The 17,826-nt window shown below is 42.2% G+C and overlaps 1 protein-coding gene across 2 annotated transcripts; it reads right to left on the reverse strand.

Moving 5' to 3' along the window:
• Positions 1–3,250: 3,250 nt before the first annotated feature.
• On the reverse strand, positions 3,251–16,427 carry TBX19 (T-box transcription factor 19). Of its 2 annotated transcripts, none has more exons than XM_075491814.1 (8): positions 16,216–16,427; positions 10,093–10,357; positions 8,078–8,212; positions 7,209–7,270; positions 6,032–6,093; positions 5,290–5,478; positions 4,290–4,419; positions 3,251–3,485 (listed from the first exon to the last, which is right to left on the reverse strand). In XM_075491814.1, exons 1-8 carry the CDS (start codon positions 16,410–16,412, stop codon positions 3,251–3,253), a joined length of 1,275 nt encoding a protein of 424 aa, XP_075347929.1. In that variant the 5' UTR covers positions 16,413–16,427. The 2 variants fall into 2 exon arrangements, with proteins under 2 accessions (XP_075347929.1, XP_075347930.1); XM_075491815.1 differs by having other exon boundaries at positions 5,290–5,391; positions 16,216–16,412.
• Between the last annotated feature and the right edge of the window lie 1,399 nt (positions 16,428–17,826).

Here is a 17,826-nt window from a genome sequence, read left to right on the forward strand (position 1 = left end):
AAATGAGGTGTCACACGAACCACCTTGCAACCTCACATTTAGTAGCTGGGTACAGTGCTAAAGCCCTGCAGAAATTGAAAGCAAATGGTTCCTCCCTCTAATTACATGAAAATTTGTATAGAGATGTGCCCCCAAGTCCTTGCCCTCCAGCTGTCCAGGTGAGAGGCCTGACAGGTACGGGTACAGCATGGCTGTCTTGCAGCCCGTGCGCCCAGCATTGCTTCTCAGGCGGGACAAAACCTACTGTGTTTCATGGGCCAACAGACTCCGTAATCTAGTTAAGTTAAAAAATACGAACTGTCATTAATACCAGGTAGTATATTTACCCTGGAGACCTCAAAAGAGCTCTTCTAGTCTCTTGATGTATTTCTCTTCCACACAAAATCAAGAAGTGACTTCGTCAAAATATATAAAAATGGGGGGTCGGGGGTGTTGCTTTCTTCTCTTGCTGCAATTTCAGTTACTGCTTATAGCAACCAGTGAAACATTCAGTCAGAAATTACTATTGTACAGTTTTTAATGGCAAGCAGAAATCTGTTGGGGAAGAAGGACACTCTAGGTGCAAAACCAGATCCACAGTAATGGTTTATCAGGAGCAGAACTGTTTATATACAGTTTTTTGGGGAAAGGAGATCTGCGAAGTTAAAACAGCAGCTTTTCTTGTGAACAAGTGGCCAAGGTTTCTCCAGTGCTCCCACTGCTCCTTAGAAGTGATCTGTCCAAGCCAGATACCAATTCTCAAAGCCTTTACCAAAGTAGCAAAATGTCAAGGTAGTGAGCAAGCCTGGGGTATTTTTATCCCTCCATGTCATTTCTCAGGCTTTGGCTAAATCAGATTGTCTGCAATGACAAAAACTTAGCTTGTTTCTGAGATCTCAGAACTTTTTGCTTCCTGTGACATGAGTCATGGCTGTTCTTACAGTGGTAAGAAAGAAAAATTACTCTGCCTGTTCATTTATCCTTTCAATCCTATGGGACTATCAGGAAAGCTAAGTGGATTTTCTCCTAGATTGTTTATTTGTGAAATAAAAATGCAGTTTGTGTAACACCTTTTAATCACTATTCTGTTACTGTAATGCAGTATATGGGAAAACTAAGAAATTATCCAGCTTGTTAACAGTGAAGGAAGCATAGCAAATCCTGGAACATAGAGAAGTCACCACTTGCCTTTTTTTAGCATCTATAGCCATTTTATATAGACTCAGCGTGTGCTATGTGTGTTGAACAGCCAGAAGAGGGTAGCATAAGTTAGTTGATAAACCCAATGTGTAAAGCAGAGCTATTTTTGAGAGAAACACCTACTTGTATTTCTGGCTGCAAGGTAGAGAAACATAACATTGAGAAACTCATCACCAAGCTTTTGACAGAACGTGGAAAGGCAGATTTACAGTCAGAACTGACAAGGATTAGACTGATAGCAGGCCACAGAGCTTTTTGTTTGACCAGTGCCTCTATTAATAAAAATGCACATCCAAAGCAATTTCATTACTTTGCTTTTAGGGGATAGCAGCACAAGTCAGTAAAACTAACAGTGTTACTGAGTGCATCCTGGCACAGTCTTGCCTGCAGCGAATCTGAAAGGCCAGATGGGGAAGTCATGAAAATGCGTATACACTGAGAGCACCTTAAGGGGATGGTTCAGGGCTGAGGTAATAGAATATGAAACAGGAGCATGCTGAGTTCACCAGACAGATGCACATTTGATGGCCTGAATGAAAATGTTCTCCTTGCTGCTGCCCCTAATGTCTACCCAAAATAAAATGCTGCTCCCAGAGCCTGTATGCAATAAATGAGTATTCACAAAGGGAATGTTGCCATATCTGGCAGAAGCAGAAACACCTCTGTAGAGATACCAGCTCAGAGGAGCTTTGGTGAATCCTCTTCTATACCTATGCTGAGGATTTCCTCTTCGAGGGCTATCTATCCAGCCCCTATCAATGCTCATGACTGTAAACAGAACTGAATTGCTGCTGGGCATTTCATTATAGAGAGACATATCTATCTGAGTTAGCTTGCAATTTTTTCTTTACCTCTACAAGAGATCAAATGGCAGGACTCTTCTCTGAGAAGTTGATAGGGCTTGCCTGAGGAGGTACATGAGAGGACAAGGAAGATTGGGGGACGACTGTTATTATCTGCATCACACTAGTGGTTAGAAATCCCAAACAGAATCAGGCCTCCACTATGCTAGATGTTGTACACTCACACTGGATAGGAAAAGCTGTAGCCTGAAAAAGGAAGCTGAAATGGACAAAAAGTGAGAGGGGAGACAGGTACCAAGACATGAAATACCATACCCAAGAGCATAGAAAATTCCTGTCCTTTCAACTTACTTCTGACAGAGCTGCTTTAAATTGCTCAGAGGCAATTGTTAGGTGAAAAAGACTGTGTGTGTGTTTACACCTTGGAAAGGCACTGAGGAGATAATACACCATTTATTCATATTTTATTTGTACTCTATACCTGAAGCAAAGTGGACATGCAAGCTGAATCTTTTTTCTGTAATTCTTTTCCCTCCACCCTTTCAAAAATAGCACATATAGAAAACATTGGAACTTTTCAATTCAAAGACCGTCACATCAGACTATAAATGCTAAACTAGACGCCCTTCACCCTGCTGCTACAATGCAGCCACTTTCTCAGCTTGAGCATGTCCATTATCCCTACAGCACACAAACAGCAAACAGGAGCTGGAGAAGGGAAGGGGACAGAGAATATTGTATGCAGGTGGCATTAGGGTGTCAAACTAATTTCATCCCCTGAAGGGTTTAGTTTCAGGTATTGTGAAAACCTTCATGTGACAGATTCAGAAAGTCTTTAAAGCAGTGCTGTCCCTTCAAATTACCAGTTGCGAACTTGCTCACAATTTCCCCTGGACTTGGCTGTTAGTTACAGAAAGGACTTTTTAAATGACATGTGAATATCCAGCTGCCATCTCTGCTTCACTTGGTGCCATGTCTGACCATTTTTTATGTGATATAGAAGCAAAACTAACTATAAAGATTCTTTCTGGACATCATCCTGAATGACGCATAAAGGTTAGAGTAATAAGCCGGTTCCCATAACATTTCCTGCCTTTGCATTACACATTTGGCTTCTCTGGCACACAAGAGGTACATTATGGAAAGCGATGTTTGATGAATTTTGCTTTCTGCATACACATCCCTGCTCTGAGCTGCAATTCTAGGGGATCGTTTGCCATTTGTGTCAGTCTTGTTTGGCTGAGCTTCCCTGGTGAGCTGCCTGTCCATTAAAAGGAGTGTGAGGATGTCCACGCAGAGTCGGCTAGTCTGGCTAGAGCGGCTTCCCCTTGCGTTTCCATGCTGCCAGACACCGTTCCCTGCAGAGGGATTTGGACTGATGATGCAGTGGGTAAGGGGACATTACCCCTTAGAAACATGCTTGAAGGGCTGCTGTTCACCTCGCTTCCTGGGTTGGCAACATTTACAGCACTGTTGCTCACTGTCCACAGGCAAGGGTAGTGGCTGGAAAAAAAGCAGTACAAATTGAATGACTTACTTCAAAGCATTTTTCCCCTGCACAAGACTTACCACAGTAAAGTCAAGTGCGTTATCTGCTAAAAGGCAGCTATCCGAATCGAGCTACTAAACTAGATCAGCCTTGCAGATCTTAAGTGAAAAACCACCAGCGACCATCAGACCCGGTGACCTTGGAGAAAGGCATGAAGAGAAAGGTACAAATACATGTGAGGTTTCAAGATTTAAAGATCTTTTTTGTGAATGCTTACGAATTTTAAAGAATTGCAGCTGATTTTCCTGGCACCTAAATTAGAGAAGAAACGTGTGCATTTATTTTGGGAAAAGAAGGGGAAATACTTGATAATTAATTGACTCTCTAGGTCTAAATTCCAGCCATTCCTATAACTGTTTACTACCCTATTAACAATATTTTTATAATAGAACATGAATTAGATTGTTACATCCCTGCATGGGAGTAGGATCCTCATTTCATGCAGGAGAACAGTGAGGAATATATAGAGAAAAATAACTTGGCTTTAAAACGCTCCCAGATTGTAGATACCAGAGTTTTCCGTGGCTGTTCCAAGATCCTGGTTTTCAGCAGTGCTGGGGAAAAACAAAGCTCCCATTGATTTCAGAGCAGGAGATAATTAGCTTGTCGGAAAGATCTGTCCAGGAATCTTGAGCTGGGCACTTAGGACATGTTTCAAATCCTGGATGCCGATTAAAGCTTGGAACAAAGTGTGAATCACTGGGGCAGTCCTACAAGCCTCATTGCTCCTAATACCAGCAGTTTTCCCGTAACCTTACCTGGGTCCAGGGCTGGCAGCTCCCTTCGTGTGTGGCACTGAGAGCAAATTAGCATGTGGAGAGGATGGCAAAGTCCAGCTGTCATGTCCTGAGAATACCTGATTATTGCTTGAGCTCTCCAACAAATTAACTTGGGGGGGGAGGGAGGAGGGGAAAGAAACAAACAAATCCTCAGTGACTATTGCAGAGACATTGTCTTAAGGCAACAGAACATGAGTAGGCCTGAGGAAGCAATCTGATCATGAGGTTCCTAACCACAGGTAAAAGGACAAAATTCACGTGTTTATTAAGAGAGTAGCAAGGTGCCATTGTAATTCTAGGTGTGATATATGAGAAGGTACAGCATGATAGACATAGGATATGCATTTTTGCAAGTCTGACTAATAGTTTTTTCATTAATGATAATTGCCATATGACTGGCAATGTTTTCATACAGATTTCCTTATAACTTGAGCTTAAATATTTCCATTAAACAGGATGCCTTTCTAAATTATAATTAGCAAGCAGATTATTTTATCCTTACTCTTGTTTCTGGCCAACTTCCTCTGATCAAAGTAGAATCAATTTCTGGAACTCTGCAGCCAGATCTAGAGAGTGAAAGGGACTCAAAAGACATTCTGGCAATACCAAAATGCCCTCATCTAAAGTCAGCTCCTACCACGTTCCTAAGGGCTGCTTCGACTTGAAAGCGCAACTGCTTCATGGCATGGCATTGAAAGAAGGCTTGCAATGCTATCTTTGTATAATTGGGAGCTGTACTTTAAGCAAGATCATTCACTCTCATTTATAATTAACAGTTACAGTGCACTCAGCTCTTTGTACCTCTTGTACAGCTGCCTTAAACATACTCTGTGCATACAGGGTTCAGTGCAGATTGTTACAGAGACTCAGCATGCTCTTTCCTAGCCTCAGCTCTTGCTTGTTTTAATGCTTATGCTAACCTAAAGCAAGGGTCAGTCATGCTGAAAGTGTCTGTTCGCTGGAAGCATTACAGTTGTACCTGTAGGTGAATGATTTCTCTGCATGTAGGAAGGTGGGTACGGAGCAGCCCGATGCCCTCGCAGTGCTGAATATCGCTCGCAGCCGTGGGGAGTGTGTGGAGCTGGCAGAGGCAAAGGTCCAGTGTACTGATAATTAGAGCTTCCTGATGCACACATTGTATCTGAGTTGGAAATCAACCAGCCACCCACTTCAAGCGGAAAGAGAGAAGAAAACTATGGTTGCACTAAACCACTGCAATACAATAAAGCAACCAGCCTTCTTGCAGAATCAGCTGTGCCTCAGAAATACCAAGCAGTTTCCAAGATACTGGTTTATGGAACAACTGACAATCAAAAAAAACCAACCCCAAAAAACCACCCACCAAAAAACCCCAAAATGACCAACCCTAAAAACAAGGCCTGAAAACTACTAACAGAAAATGTTACAAACATCAAAGAATGAATGAAAGAAAAATGGACCATCATTAAAAAAACCCACAACCTCTGCTCCCCCCATTTTTTTTTACCTGTTCACCAATGAAAGGTAATTTTTTAGGTGACAAAAATACTCACAGTTACAAATACAAAAAAAAGGGGGGAGGAAGCCCTAAAAATGCCATACATCATCTTGATTCTAGATTCCTTTTAATATTGAAAAACTGGATCATAAGGAAAATGACCCCTCTGCAGAAACTGTCACAGTATTTCCTACTGTGAGGTTTCCTACACAAAACTTCCAGCTGACATGAATAAAAACCTTACGGTGAGAATACGTCATATGTTGACCTTCAGAGACTGTTTCTGGAGCATCCTTGGGATGGTTTCTGAAAAGCAAAATATTTAGTGGTAAAACTTCTCATTGAGAAATTACAAAAGAAAGTTAAAAACAGAGCCATTCACTAAAAAAAATGGAAAAGTAAGTTAGAAAGGATGGAAATCCATCTTCTTTAATCACTTTTTAGACAGCAGTAGACTTTTCTGCGGTCTGCCATAAAGGAAGCAGGAACTTATGGTTCATGGCATGCATAAAAATGTTCCTAAGTTTGTGCCAAATTTGGGGGCTGAACCTGGAATTCTAAATCTACCTGTGGGCACTGTTTCTGCTTGCACCAACAGCCTCAGCCTGGCCTCCCACCCAGACCAAGACAGGGCTCTGCCTCCTGCTCAGCCGGGCAAGCCAAAGGCAGCATTCCCCCTCCGCAGCTGGGAACCCTGATGCTGAGGCACAGCAGCTTCTCAAGCGGCAAGAGGGATGGAAAGAAATACAGATTCTCCTGCAGGCATGTGGGACGCTTCGCATGTCAGAAGACATAGCAGGTCCAAACAAAATTTATTAGCAATTATGGACTGGAATGTATCACTTGGATGCCCCACTGCATTAGCACGGATGATGCAAGTAAAACTTTGAAGGATAAACCACAATTCGTTTCTGATGGAAGCATCTCTAGTATCTTACATAGTGAGCACCTACAGGTTACTTTAAATAAACACATCATACATTATCACACAGGTTTAATAATAGCAGCGTAGTTATATTGCAGTTACAGTGCAATTTCCCTTTAGTTATGCTTTTTACATCTGCACTTAACTGTTATTCTCCCTGAGCTACCAAATTATGGGATTCATCGGAGTGTAAGTACAATGTAGTGAACGTACACGGTGTGTAACATTACTGGGGAAGTTCACACCATCTCATTTCATGCTTCTTGTGTAGACAGTGCTAAGTCCTAGGATCCCCAAGAGGATACTCACCCACTTCAGACCCTATTGTGGTTATAATTATATGGAGAGTCTCCCCACTAAATTCAGTGGAGTGACTCTGGATTTAAGACAGCAGAAATAAGATTAAGTTATATAATTTATCTTTCATATTGTGGTGCCACAGTTTTAACCATATCAGCAGCAAAATGCTACTGGAGCAAAAAAAAGATGAACTCACCTTTCTTTCGCATCCAGGAAGGCTTTGGCAAAGGGATTATACTTGATTTTGAGAGCTGTTATCTTGAGTTTACAGAAAACAAGGCATGTTAGTGAAGGCAATTTGGAAGAGAGACTTGACAAAACATCTTCCAGAGTAATCTAAGTGGAACTGCCTTGGTTACCCCAACAAAATATATCCCCACACATGATGTTTTGCAGGGCTGGCTGTGAGCGAGCTTTGCTTGTTGCAGGGTGCTGTGTACTGATCAGTGCCACCAGTCCAATTGGGGAAGCCTAATGGTGTGGTCTAGTCTGGGAAATCCTGTGGGATGGTGAGCCCTTTCAAGAGAGTTTAAACATGGAATTCCTACCAAGTATGAATCAAATCTGAAGCAACGCTAGCTAAGGGATATGGCACGTGAATTAGCAATTGTCACAATCCAAAGCATCCCTCAATTACAATTTTGGGGTTGGGAAGAAATTTTCCCACGGAATGTTGTGCTGTTCTGGAATTGTATGTATTATAAGGAGGGGGGAAAAGATAGGGTTATCATTATAACTAGCAGTCATTGCTGGACAAAGATATTGGACTTGAATGTAGGTTTTTTTCCAGTAAGGGATTGGGGTGCCAGGACAGATGGACCAGTCTGGAATAGCTGTGGCAAGCTATTAAGCTAAACCTGGCTTAGTACTGCAGCCAGACACTGGATTAGACAATGTTCTACTGCAGAGAGAAGGCAAAGTATTAGACTGGATGGAGCATTACACTGCATGGGACCAGTGGGGAAACAAGAAAAGGACCTGTCTGTCCATGCTGATCTTGGAGTCAATAAGCTTTTAATATATCTCATCAGTGATGACCAAGAGCACAGTGTGGCATCCGCTTACCTCTTCGTTTTGATAGGCAGTCACAGCTATGAACTGTGTCTCAGGGAAGGAACAGTTCATCACCATCCGGTGGGGGCCTCCTACGCGAACTATGTGTACCTGGGGCTCATATTTATGCAGGGAGTTCAACATTATCTGCAGAAAACAAAACAAGACAGACAGACCCCAATGCCACTCTGGTATCGCACAGCTGCTCTTTTGCTCTGGCTCTATAATAGACCAGATGTCACTGCTAAACCTCCCCAGTCAGTGATTACTGGGAGCAGAAGGGCAGGTGCCTTCCTCCCTTCTGATGAACCACAGGGATGAACAGAGTGAGACTTCACTGGACTTGGATTTAAAGCTTTCGATACAGCAGCATTAGTGAATGTTTGTGTTAGCAGCTATGGCCTTCAAACCATTGGGTTTCCACTGTACTAGAGGCTGTTGGAGCAGTTAAGGGGCAATCCCTGTCCTGCTTCTACTATCTGAAAGACTCAAAATCACCATCACAGAAATCAGGGCCAGAAGGGAGCCAGTCAGTATCAGGGCAAGTCAGCTAGTCATCTTTCTGTGCAAGATGAAGTGTGTCTAAACAAGCCTTGGCAGATGTCTCTAACCTGGCATTAAAACCTAAGAATAGCGTTGATTCCACAATACACCTTCCTCAGGAAGTCTATTATATTGCTTAATTCTCTCTACTGCAAGAAAAAGATATTTTTTTAAAAAATCTGTACTTTGGAAAGTGCTGTGTGCATATATACGTATGGAAGAACACGTCCATTAGCATAAAGCACTACTAGTCAGCTATTACTTTCTAATAACACCACAGAAGGGGAAGCTGAAGCACAGAGTGGGGACATGGTTTGCCTTAACACTGTTGTCAAGATTTCAAAAAAAAACAAGGGGAGCTTCAGTCGCTTGTTATTTAGTGACTTCTATTTAGTGACTTTTGTTTGGGCTCTGTTTCTCATATGGCTTTTCCTCCCCTGCTTTCTACTTTGTTCTTCTCCACTTCACCATATATACACATTGTGTTGCCCGTTTTTTTCCCCAGGGTCTCTTTGACCCTCCAAGTTGGTTTCCTGTAGCTTTTTTACCCCCATGCGTACTTTTCTGAGGTCCTGGATGCAGGACAAGAATTTGCAAATTCAGATGCTGTTCTGTGCTCCACAATAAATCTTGTGTGCTGGTTCCATGTGTGACTTAGGAAAAGTCAGGTCATCTTTCTGTTCTCCAGTCTGCAAAAATTGAGATAATTTCCTACCTAATTAGGGTACTAGGCTTATGGAGGTAACTCACAAACCTAATGGAAATAACAGATAGAGAACATATAATATTTACATGAAAGAAATTGATTCTGGGCTGACAAGTATCATCCAATGTAGGACTTTTGTGCAAAACAAACAAGCAAACAAAAGGTCTTGTGCAACATTTTGCCTTTAGATGCATCATCAAAAATAAAATATGAAACAAAACTAATTTTCCTGTTTGCATTTTTAAGGGGTTCAAAGAGAAAGTCACTTATTTCTGGTACATGTGGTTTCTTTCCAAAGGCCAAAGCTGATTCAATAGAATATTGATAATTATCATGATGCAGAAGCAGACATAGTAATTATTTCATTTAGGAGCAGCCTTTTATTCTGCTATCTGACTCCTGCCAACATTCCACTTACACCAAACAACATGGGGGAACACAACAAAAACCTAATACCCGTGACCATTTTTTCCCCCTTCTCTGAAGTCCTGTGTAAAAATCCCCAGCACACAAGACCAACTCTGAAAAGCCCCCTGATGATTAAGTAAACCACAGCACTCTGTCTCTCTTAACATCAAGAAGTCCATTAAAATCTGAAAGCGCCAATTAAGGCCTGTTTATTCCTGTTTACATTTGGCCTCCAGAGAATAATTGGCATCTGTGGGTGAAGAGGCCTGTAAGGGCCTCTATAATTACATAAATGCACTCTTGATATTTCTTGATTAGTAGGTGCTTGCAATTGAAGCCAAGAGGTGTATGGGGAAACATCAGGCCATACCTGCCCACTCCCATTGAGCTTGTTGGTAAGTTTGACTTTGCTGAAGGAAATGGCAGCTTTCATCCAATGGGCCCCAAAGTTGGGAGAGTCTGGGTGGATGTAGACACAGCTGTGGTTTGGTGGCTCTGGTTTCCCAGCCGGCACCCATTCTCCATTGACGTACTTCCAGCGGTGGCCATCAGTCGGGGCGAAGTCCAACAGGAAGGAATACATGGCGTTGGGGTCCAAGCCTGACACGCTGATCTTCAAAACAGGGAACATCCGCCTGGCCAGGAAACAAAAGAGGGAGAAACCACTGGAAACCGGTCTTGAAAGACTCTCCTCAGTATGTTTGTGGCCAGATGCTCACAGATTAGGTCAATGTGAAAAACATTGCCCCTCTCTCCATCTAGCTGAAGAAGGCTCTTAAAGGTTAATCCTTTATTTTTATTTTATTTCAATCATTTGGAAAAAAAAAACATTATAGTAGGGCGCTAAGGTCTTCATCATGCCAAGAGTTATGAACATACTGAACTGTGTATAGCGTCAGCAGAGTCCATGGGATCTGGACATGCTAGATACATCCTTAGGTGTGGGACCAGAAAGCATGAACAGGATTGAACAGAATTGAAAATGGCTGAGAAGGTGGAGCTGAACCACAGATTCACTGCATTAACTGCAGAATCCTATTATAAAGTGCACTTTTTTGGTGCTTAGGTTCCCCCCACACACGCTCCCGTACTCTATCCAGTGGCCAAGTCCCACCTTGTCTGACTCTGGATATATATTCTGAAATCATCCTGCAATCTCCAGCACTCGGGACATAATCCCAGCCAGGTACTCATCAGATTCCAGTTAGATTTACTGATCACGCTACTCTATACAAAAGGTTTTTCTCCCTTCCTTTGAAGGGACGGTCATATTCTATAACCTTTGTAAGCAAAGTCAGTCACTTCCCTCTGTCATTTCCCGTGGTTCTTGTGTTAGTCCCCAACACCTCCCACTTGGGTAACGGTTTCCAGGTAGTGCTATTCTAAATGCCCTAATAGGTCTGCTACATTTTCCTTGTCTAAAAATACTTCTCTACTTTATCAGGGTTGTGTCAGGTTAGTCTGGTATGACTTAAATTTAATAAAATGCCTTTTTATCTCATTTTCCATTGTCTTCCACATATTTCATTACCCTTTTCTTTAAAATACATCCTGAATTCTTATTACAGGGATATATTAAAGGTCTGTAGTTAGCTGAAATGTGTTTTCTCCCTTTCTTAAGTGCCAGTATTCACGTACTGTCCCACTATCATCACATAAATCTCCAGTTTGAGAAGTCTGGTTAAAATCCTTGCCGTTAGACCTTGTACTTGGCTGTTCTTCCAGTAATTTGGTCCTACTCTTCCATATTCCCTGAGCTCATCAGCTTGATCAAGACAGGTTCTTCCGCTTTTAGTTCCACCTTAGATGCAGTGTTGTCCATTACTAAGCTCTAAACATCTATCATCCAGCCTTCCCACCATCTTGTGTACTTAAAACTGAAATCCTGCCTTTGTTTAGTTTTGGGAAAATACTTCAAAACATCTTTTTCCTTGAGCGGCTCCTTCTGTGCTTAGAGGTCCAATGCCACCTTTTCTCAATACCCTTTGAATTTTATTTTTTTTTTCTTTTGTAAAGGAGATTTGCAGCAGCTCATAGCTAGACGTTCACAAGTTTTCTGTCTGTCCCAGTACTTGTGATTAATACCACACAGGTCTGAATTGGCATCTCAGTGCCTGAAAGTCTGCAGCATAGAGTTAGTAGGGCTCCGACAGTTTCAGGAACTGGGAAAAATTTGTGGTCAGCAGACCAGAGGAGTCTCCCAACAAAGGTATCCTATTCATTAAGTTTCTTAACTTGTCAAGGAATACACATCGTTACTGTGGAGGATTATTACAGCTGTTATCTATCACCTCCTGCATTCTTCTTATATGAGTAAGAGGCCTCCTGCCCCAGACACCTCCATACTGACCTCTCCTGGCAACTGCCATTTTGCCATGCCACATTTTTATGCACAGGCCAATGAATCTTCAAGCTCCTTTTCTCTACGGATACAGAGGGACTGGTTACACCAAGCAACCACAGCAATTGCCTGAGGTCCATGGCCATGGGGTTAAGGTAAGGTAGCTCTCCAGGCTTAGCTAGGTAGCACTGCAAGACGTCCAAAATACCGAAGAAGGGAACTGAAACTCCAGGCTGTCTCAAAGGACACCAAAAGTCTCTGCCCCCACAGCCACACTCTCCAGTGGCCCCCAGCTGCTGACAATCTCCTATGCTCCTATAACATCCCGCTCACCACTTACCTTTCTGGACACCTTTATGTAGTTCTTCCTGTATACAATCAGCACCTTCTGCTCACAGAAAAAGACAGGATTTGAGAAATTTGAGATTTTTCATCCAATATAAATACTTGGTGATGTAGGGCCAGTGCAACACTGAGAAAGATATATTGAATCGTGATCTTTCTAACTAAATAGAAGCTTAGCCAAGGATTTGAACGCTACATTTAACGTGTCTTTCTGATCCAGATGCACCAGCTATCAAACTGGGATGTGATAAAAAGTATGGATGCATTGCTCCCTGCACCCCCCAGACCCCCTACAGTCAGTCTTCAAAGTAACACGCTTAGATATTTACCTGAATGGTAATTCAGGTAAATGAGTGGAGGGGAAAATTCATCCACCTGAAAATTTAATTTCACTAGATTTCTCAGAACTATTTGTGTTACATACAGATTGTTAATTCCTCCGCCCACAATGCAGACTTCTCTGCCTTTCTACTTGAAAGGCTTGAGTTTATCCCCACAAGACCTGTAGACTAATGCCAGAAGAGAATACAGTCATCATCAACTCTAACCTCCGGTATCAGAGAGATTACAGCGCTTCCCTGTGCTAACCTCTGCTTCACACACAGTTGATCCCCACCTCACTTGAACCAGCGTGTCTTGACTGTACAGATTCTAACAATGGAAAACCTACCACCTCACTTGCTCTGCTGATTAAGTGGTTTTACCCTTAAAATCACATTTGTCTTTCTTTTAGCATGGCAAATGATGATTTCTCCAAATTTGTCTCAGTCAGAATGTTTGTTTCAATGATCAGGTAGGTACGCACGTGACCTCTGTTACTGCAATAGCTGAGCACTTCAGCCTCTTCAATGTATTTAGAGCAGATCTGCTACAGTTACTCCACAGTACAGAACTTGAGTGGGAAGATGTTTGATATCAAACTTGAATGTGTAGTAACCAGTAAAGTTGCTTTCGTATTTAAGCCTGGAAAGGGCTTCTCCCCCACTACGTTTGCCTGCGTTGATCCGCTATAGATTCTCTTCATATGCAGAGGGGAACAGTGGCACCTTCCTGCCTCCAGGCAATAATGTGGATTGCAAAGTCTCAGGATACTGCATAGCTAATATGGTATAAACACAGAGAGAAAACCTACTCGATCAGAAAACAGCGCGTTTGACACCGAAATGCCAATTGAATACAATAAATCTGAGTAAAACAGGAGACTGATTTCCACCATATCAGCTGCACCCATTGGGATGTATTTTGTGATACAGCATGTGATTTAATTTCACTGGTGCCTTTCCTGTTCGGAATATATTCATCGTCCCTGTGTACCTAGGCATATTACTGTGGCAGGTGATTATTATAATGAAGTATGATACAGCAATGGAGACATACCTATGTATTAACACTGAAGTTGGTTGATCTAATTATAACATTTCGGGACCCTCGGTACCAATTAGAGATGACTCAATCACAGCAGATAGAATTGTGCATGCTAGAATTTTACACTTGAGAATCACTAATCAATCAGCCTTTAATTCTCTGGGATGCTCCTGTATCAGGTTTCGGTTTAATTTTTGAATTTTCCTAACAATGTGTCCACACAAACTGCCTTAGTTTTCAGACACCGAAGTTCAGACTGGCTTTTCTTGTTAATCGTAGAACACAGTTTTCAAAAGCGTTCATGTACCCTTCAGCAAGAATGAGTTAGTTCCACCGATTTAACCAGCTGCAGAATTGGATCGATATTTTTTCTATTGAGAATCCCTCTGGAGACAATCACTGAAGAATCTTGCATGTGAAAAAACCTCAGCATTCATAGGAAACTGTCTCAAGTTTGTCTCCTTTGCAATAACATGGAGTTGTTCAGAGAGCTTTGCTGCAGGCCACTGCCTGTATTTCCTTTTTTCAGTGCACTGACGCGTTTGTTACGGAAGATACTTTCAGAAATGCAAGAGATCCTTTTTCATAGTCCCTGATGCTACAGTAACTTTAAAGGATTTATGCAGATGACATAAATTAAAAGGATTTATGCAGATGACAGTGTAACATACTTCTATAATTTTTTATTTTGAGATTACTGTAGTTTGATGATAAAGAACCCGTTCCTGCCTCCACTGACATTACTGGAGCTGTCACTGGCTTTAGGAAAAATAGGATCAAGCTGATAAGGAGTGTATAAATTAGAATAAAGAAAAATAAGGCAGCTGACACAATGAAATAAAAAGTAACCAGGCATATTCAAATAATGACAGATTTCCTTATCATCATCATAAAAAGATTTTATCTATGCACTCACCTAGACATTTTAGAGAGGACTAGTATCACCATGCAGTCATGATTTACATTAGCTGAGAGGAAAGAAACTGAAAAAACCCTGTTGGTAAGGTGCGATTCTTTGTACCAATTTAATTAATTTGAGGCAAACCTGTCTTGCCTCATTTTTGGTCACTTACACTGCTGCAGAGTCAGTTTAAGCTACTGTACACTAAGTGAAAGTCCACTCGGAAGTTTGCTGTAGCCTAACAGCAGTTTTAAAAGCAATTTAAATGAAGCAAAAGCAGCTTCTGCATATAAAGCAAACGTCAGCAGAAGATTTCTATGCCTATAGGTTATTAGGAGGAATCAGGATAGCAGTAGGCAGTGTTACTCCAAGAGTTGTTATTTTGGGAAAGTAGCTGTTCTCTCAACAGAATAACCTTGCTGAGCCAACAGACTAGATTTTTCCTTTTAACTGCTTTCACCTATGTCCCTTGTCAAGCTACAGTCAACAACAATATCGTCCACAAATTCTGCTAAATCAAAGTCTGCAAAATTAATAAAAGTCACACGAGTAAATCTTTCTCTCCGTCTCTTAATTCCTCTCTCCTGTGCGGATCTCCTGAGACGTCTTGCAAAAGAAATGTCTGCATGTTGGGGAGGGGGGACAGGGGACAACAGAGGGGTGGCAAGGATAGATTAAATAAAAACCTTAGTACCACTGTACCGGCGAACCTTATTCTCGTAGCTGCCTGTCTGTTATGGGCTGGACTCTGTTGTTAGTCCAGTTCAGAGCAGAACCTCTCTGGAGAGCCTCCTTCAAGCCAGCGTCTGATTCAGAATTAGTATCCTTCTCACCAGGTTTTGCACTCTTTTCCTGTGCCTTTCTGTGTTCCCCAAATAGTAGGATATGTGATCCATTTACATCACAATATTTTGTCTTTCTAAAACTGTGTGCGTTAACCAATATTCTGCACTTGTTTCTAAGGGTACCAGCAACAACTACGGAGCAATACCATTGTGGGACCATGCAGTCTGGACTGCACATACATGCCACATAGGGCACAGTTTTATTGTACCCCATTCTAGTACAGACTGCTTGTACAAGCTGTTAATACCCAAGGCCAGAGAGACAGGAACTGCAGCTGGGGATAACACCACCAATCTGCTTCTGTACAGTAATTTGAAGTCTACAGGTAAGGACTTGCTAATAAAGGCTGATGATTATTAGTACAAGAAGTCATTCAAAAGGTTTTGAGAGGTACCGTCTATTCCCTTCCAAAAGTTCCCTTTTTGTGCAACCTTAAGTCAGTCAATATATTTCTCCAGCATGTTTCATAAGCAGAAATAAAGGGTGGCAGGAATGGTTTAGCAGTGACCAAAAAGGAGCAGGGACACCCCATTCTGTTCATATGCTGGTTTGGGGGGACTGCGAGGCTGCAGCAATAAAACTGTTATACGCTCATGGCAGTTCTTTCGAGTTTGCACACACAGTTTATTATTATACCACTTAACCCCCCTGGCTGTCATCTACACTTAGCCCACAGTGCTGAGCAGATCACTCACCTGCCGTTCTTGGTCACGATCATCTCATTAGTGACCTCCCTGAATCGCTGCCAGAGCGTCGCATCCTCTAAGACAACCTGGAGCTGTTTCTCAGTGGGGTCACCTTTGTCTCTCCCAGCCCGGAGTTCGCTCTCCACTACGCTGAGTAGCCTGGAGACGGTGCAGTCGCTGGGTTTTTTGCAGCCCAGGTCTGCCATGACGACTTTACTGCCAGAAACTTCAGGTAGCTGTTAAAAGACAAAAATAATGAGCTAAATCAAAAAACAAGCTGGTTCATTGGGCACCGTCTGACAAACGTGCTCTCCTCACTCTTTTGCCACTGAGTAGCTCTTTCCTCTGGAAGTCCCAATGGGCAGTGACACCAGCATGTGGAGGTTTACGCACACGCTCCACACAAAAAGAGGACTATCTCCTAATTACCTGTCAGACGGTCAGGTGGGTGGCAGGCTGATGACTCAATTGGCTGCCTTGAAAGAAGAGTCCTCCATCCAAATTAGCATGCTTTTATCTTTTTTCAACCTGAAGTGGGTCTAATTGTTCTGCTTGAGAACCAGGTTTCCATTAATGAAAATTGTTTAATTTCCAGACTGAAACAATGCATGGAAATTACATTCACGCTGATGCGGACTCTGACTGAAGGAGCTGGTAACAGTCAAGATAGTTACACAGAGAAGGTAGTCTTAAAATATTTTCACCAGGCATGTAGAATAAACGCATTAACCTCGTTCCTCTATGTTCCTAAATCAAAACATAACAGTAAGAGACCTTTCTGCACTAAGGTTTCAATGCACAAGGAGAAGGTAGCATCCCTACGCTCCACACTTGATGCCTACTGTGTCTGTCCCTTGGTCCCACTGTCATTCACAACACCCCTGCTGCACCTTACAAGCAGCTGAACTCCTCTCTGGCTGCATTTCCAGGGACAGACCCCATGCTTCTGGGGCTGAGTGTGAGCCTAACTGCCTGAGGCCTGGCATTGCTGACCTGCTCAAGGTCCATCTCATACAAAAGCTCCCTCAGCATCCCTAAAACAGGCACTCCCTCTGGCCTCAGGCTGAGACCTTCTCTGACAAGCCTAATCCAACTGCACATACTCTCCACAAAGAAGCCACCATTTTGCTGAGAAGTCCAACAATTTCAGCACTCAGCCAAGGATATGAGAAACCTGGGTTCAGTTCACGCTAAAGGGTTACGTGGAGGCCACGTGAATACCAGTGACCCGTAAACACTGGACTTTGGCACATAACAAGGCATTTGGGTGCCTTATTTCTCCTGATGCATCTAGCTCCAATAGTGTCTCTGAAATTTCTGGTCTGTTGGACATAACATAGTCAGAGACTTGATTATGAAAACATACTGTTGGAAGTCGTTTTTAGATAAACATATTTTCTGGCTACCTATTGAGAATTTTGCATTCATTTAATTCAATAGCCTTTGTTGAATTCCTGTGCTTCCGGTTCTTTCTAAAAGATGAAATGGCTTGGTGGATCACTGATGGGATTTATAAAGACAAGAAAGAGTCTGTCAAACTTTGTAAAACAGGATTTAAGTTAAATCCATCATTTGACAAGGCTCAACAGATCTTGCAGTTAAAAAACCTGAGAGATACCA

The sequence above is a fragment of the Mycteria americana genome, chromosome 1 (assembly GCF_035582795.1).
Source record: "Mycteria americana isolate JAX WOST 10 ecotype Jacksonville Zoo and Gardens chromosome 1, USCA_MyAme_1.0, whole genome shotgun sequence".
NCBI classification, from domain to species: Eukaryota; Metazoa; Chordata; class Aves; order Ciconiiformes; family Ciconiidae; genus Mycteria; species Mycteria americana.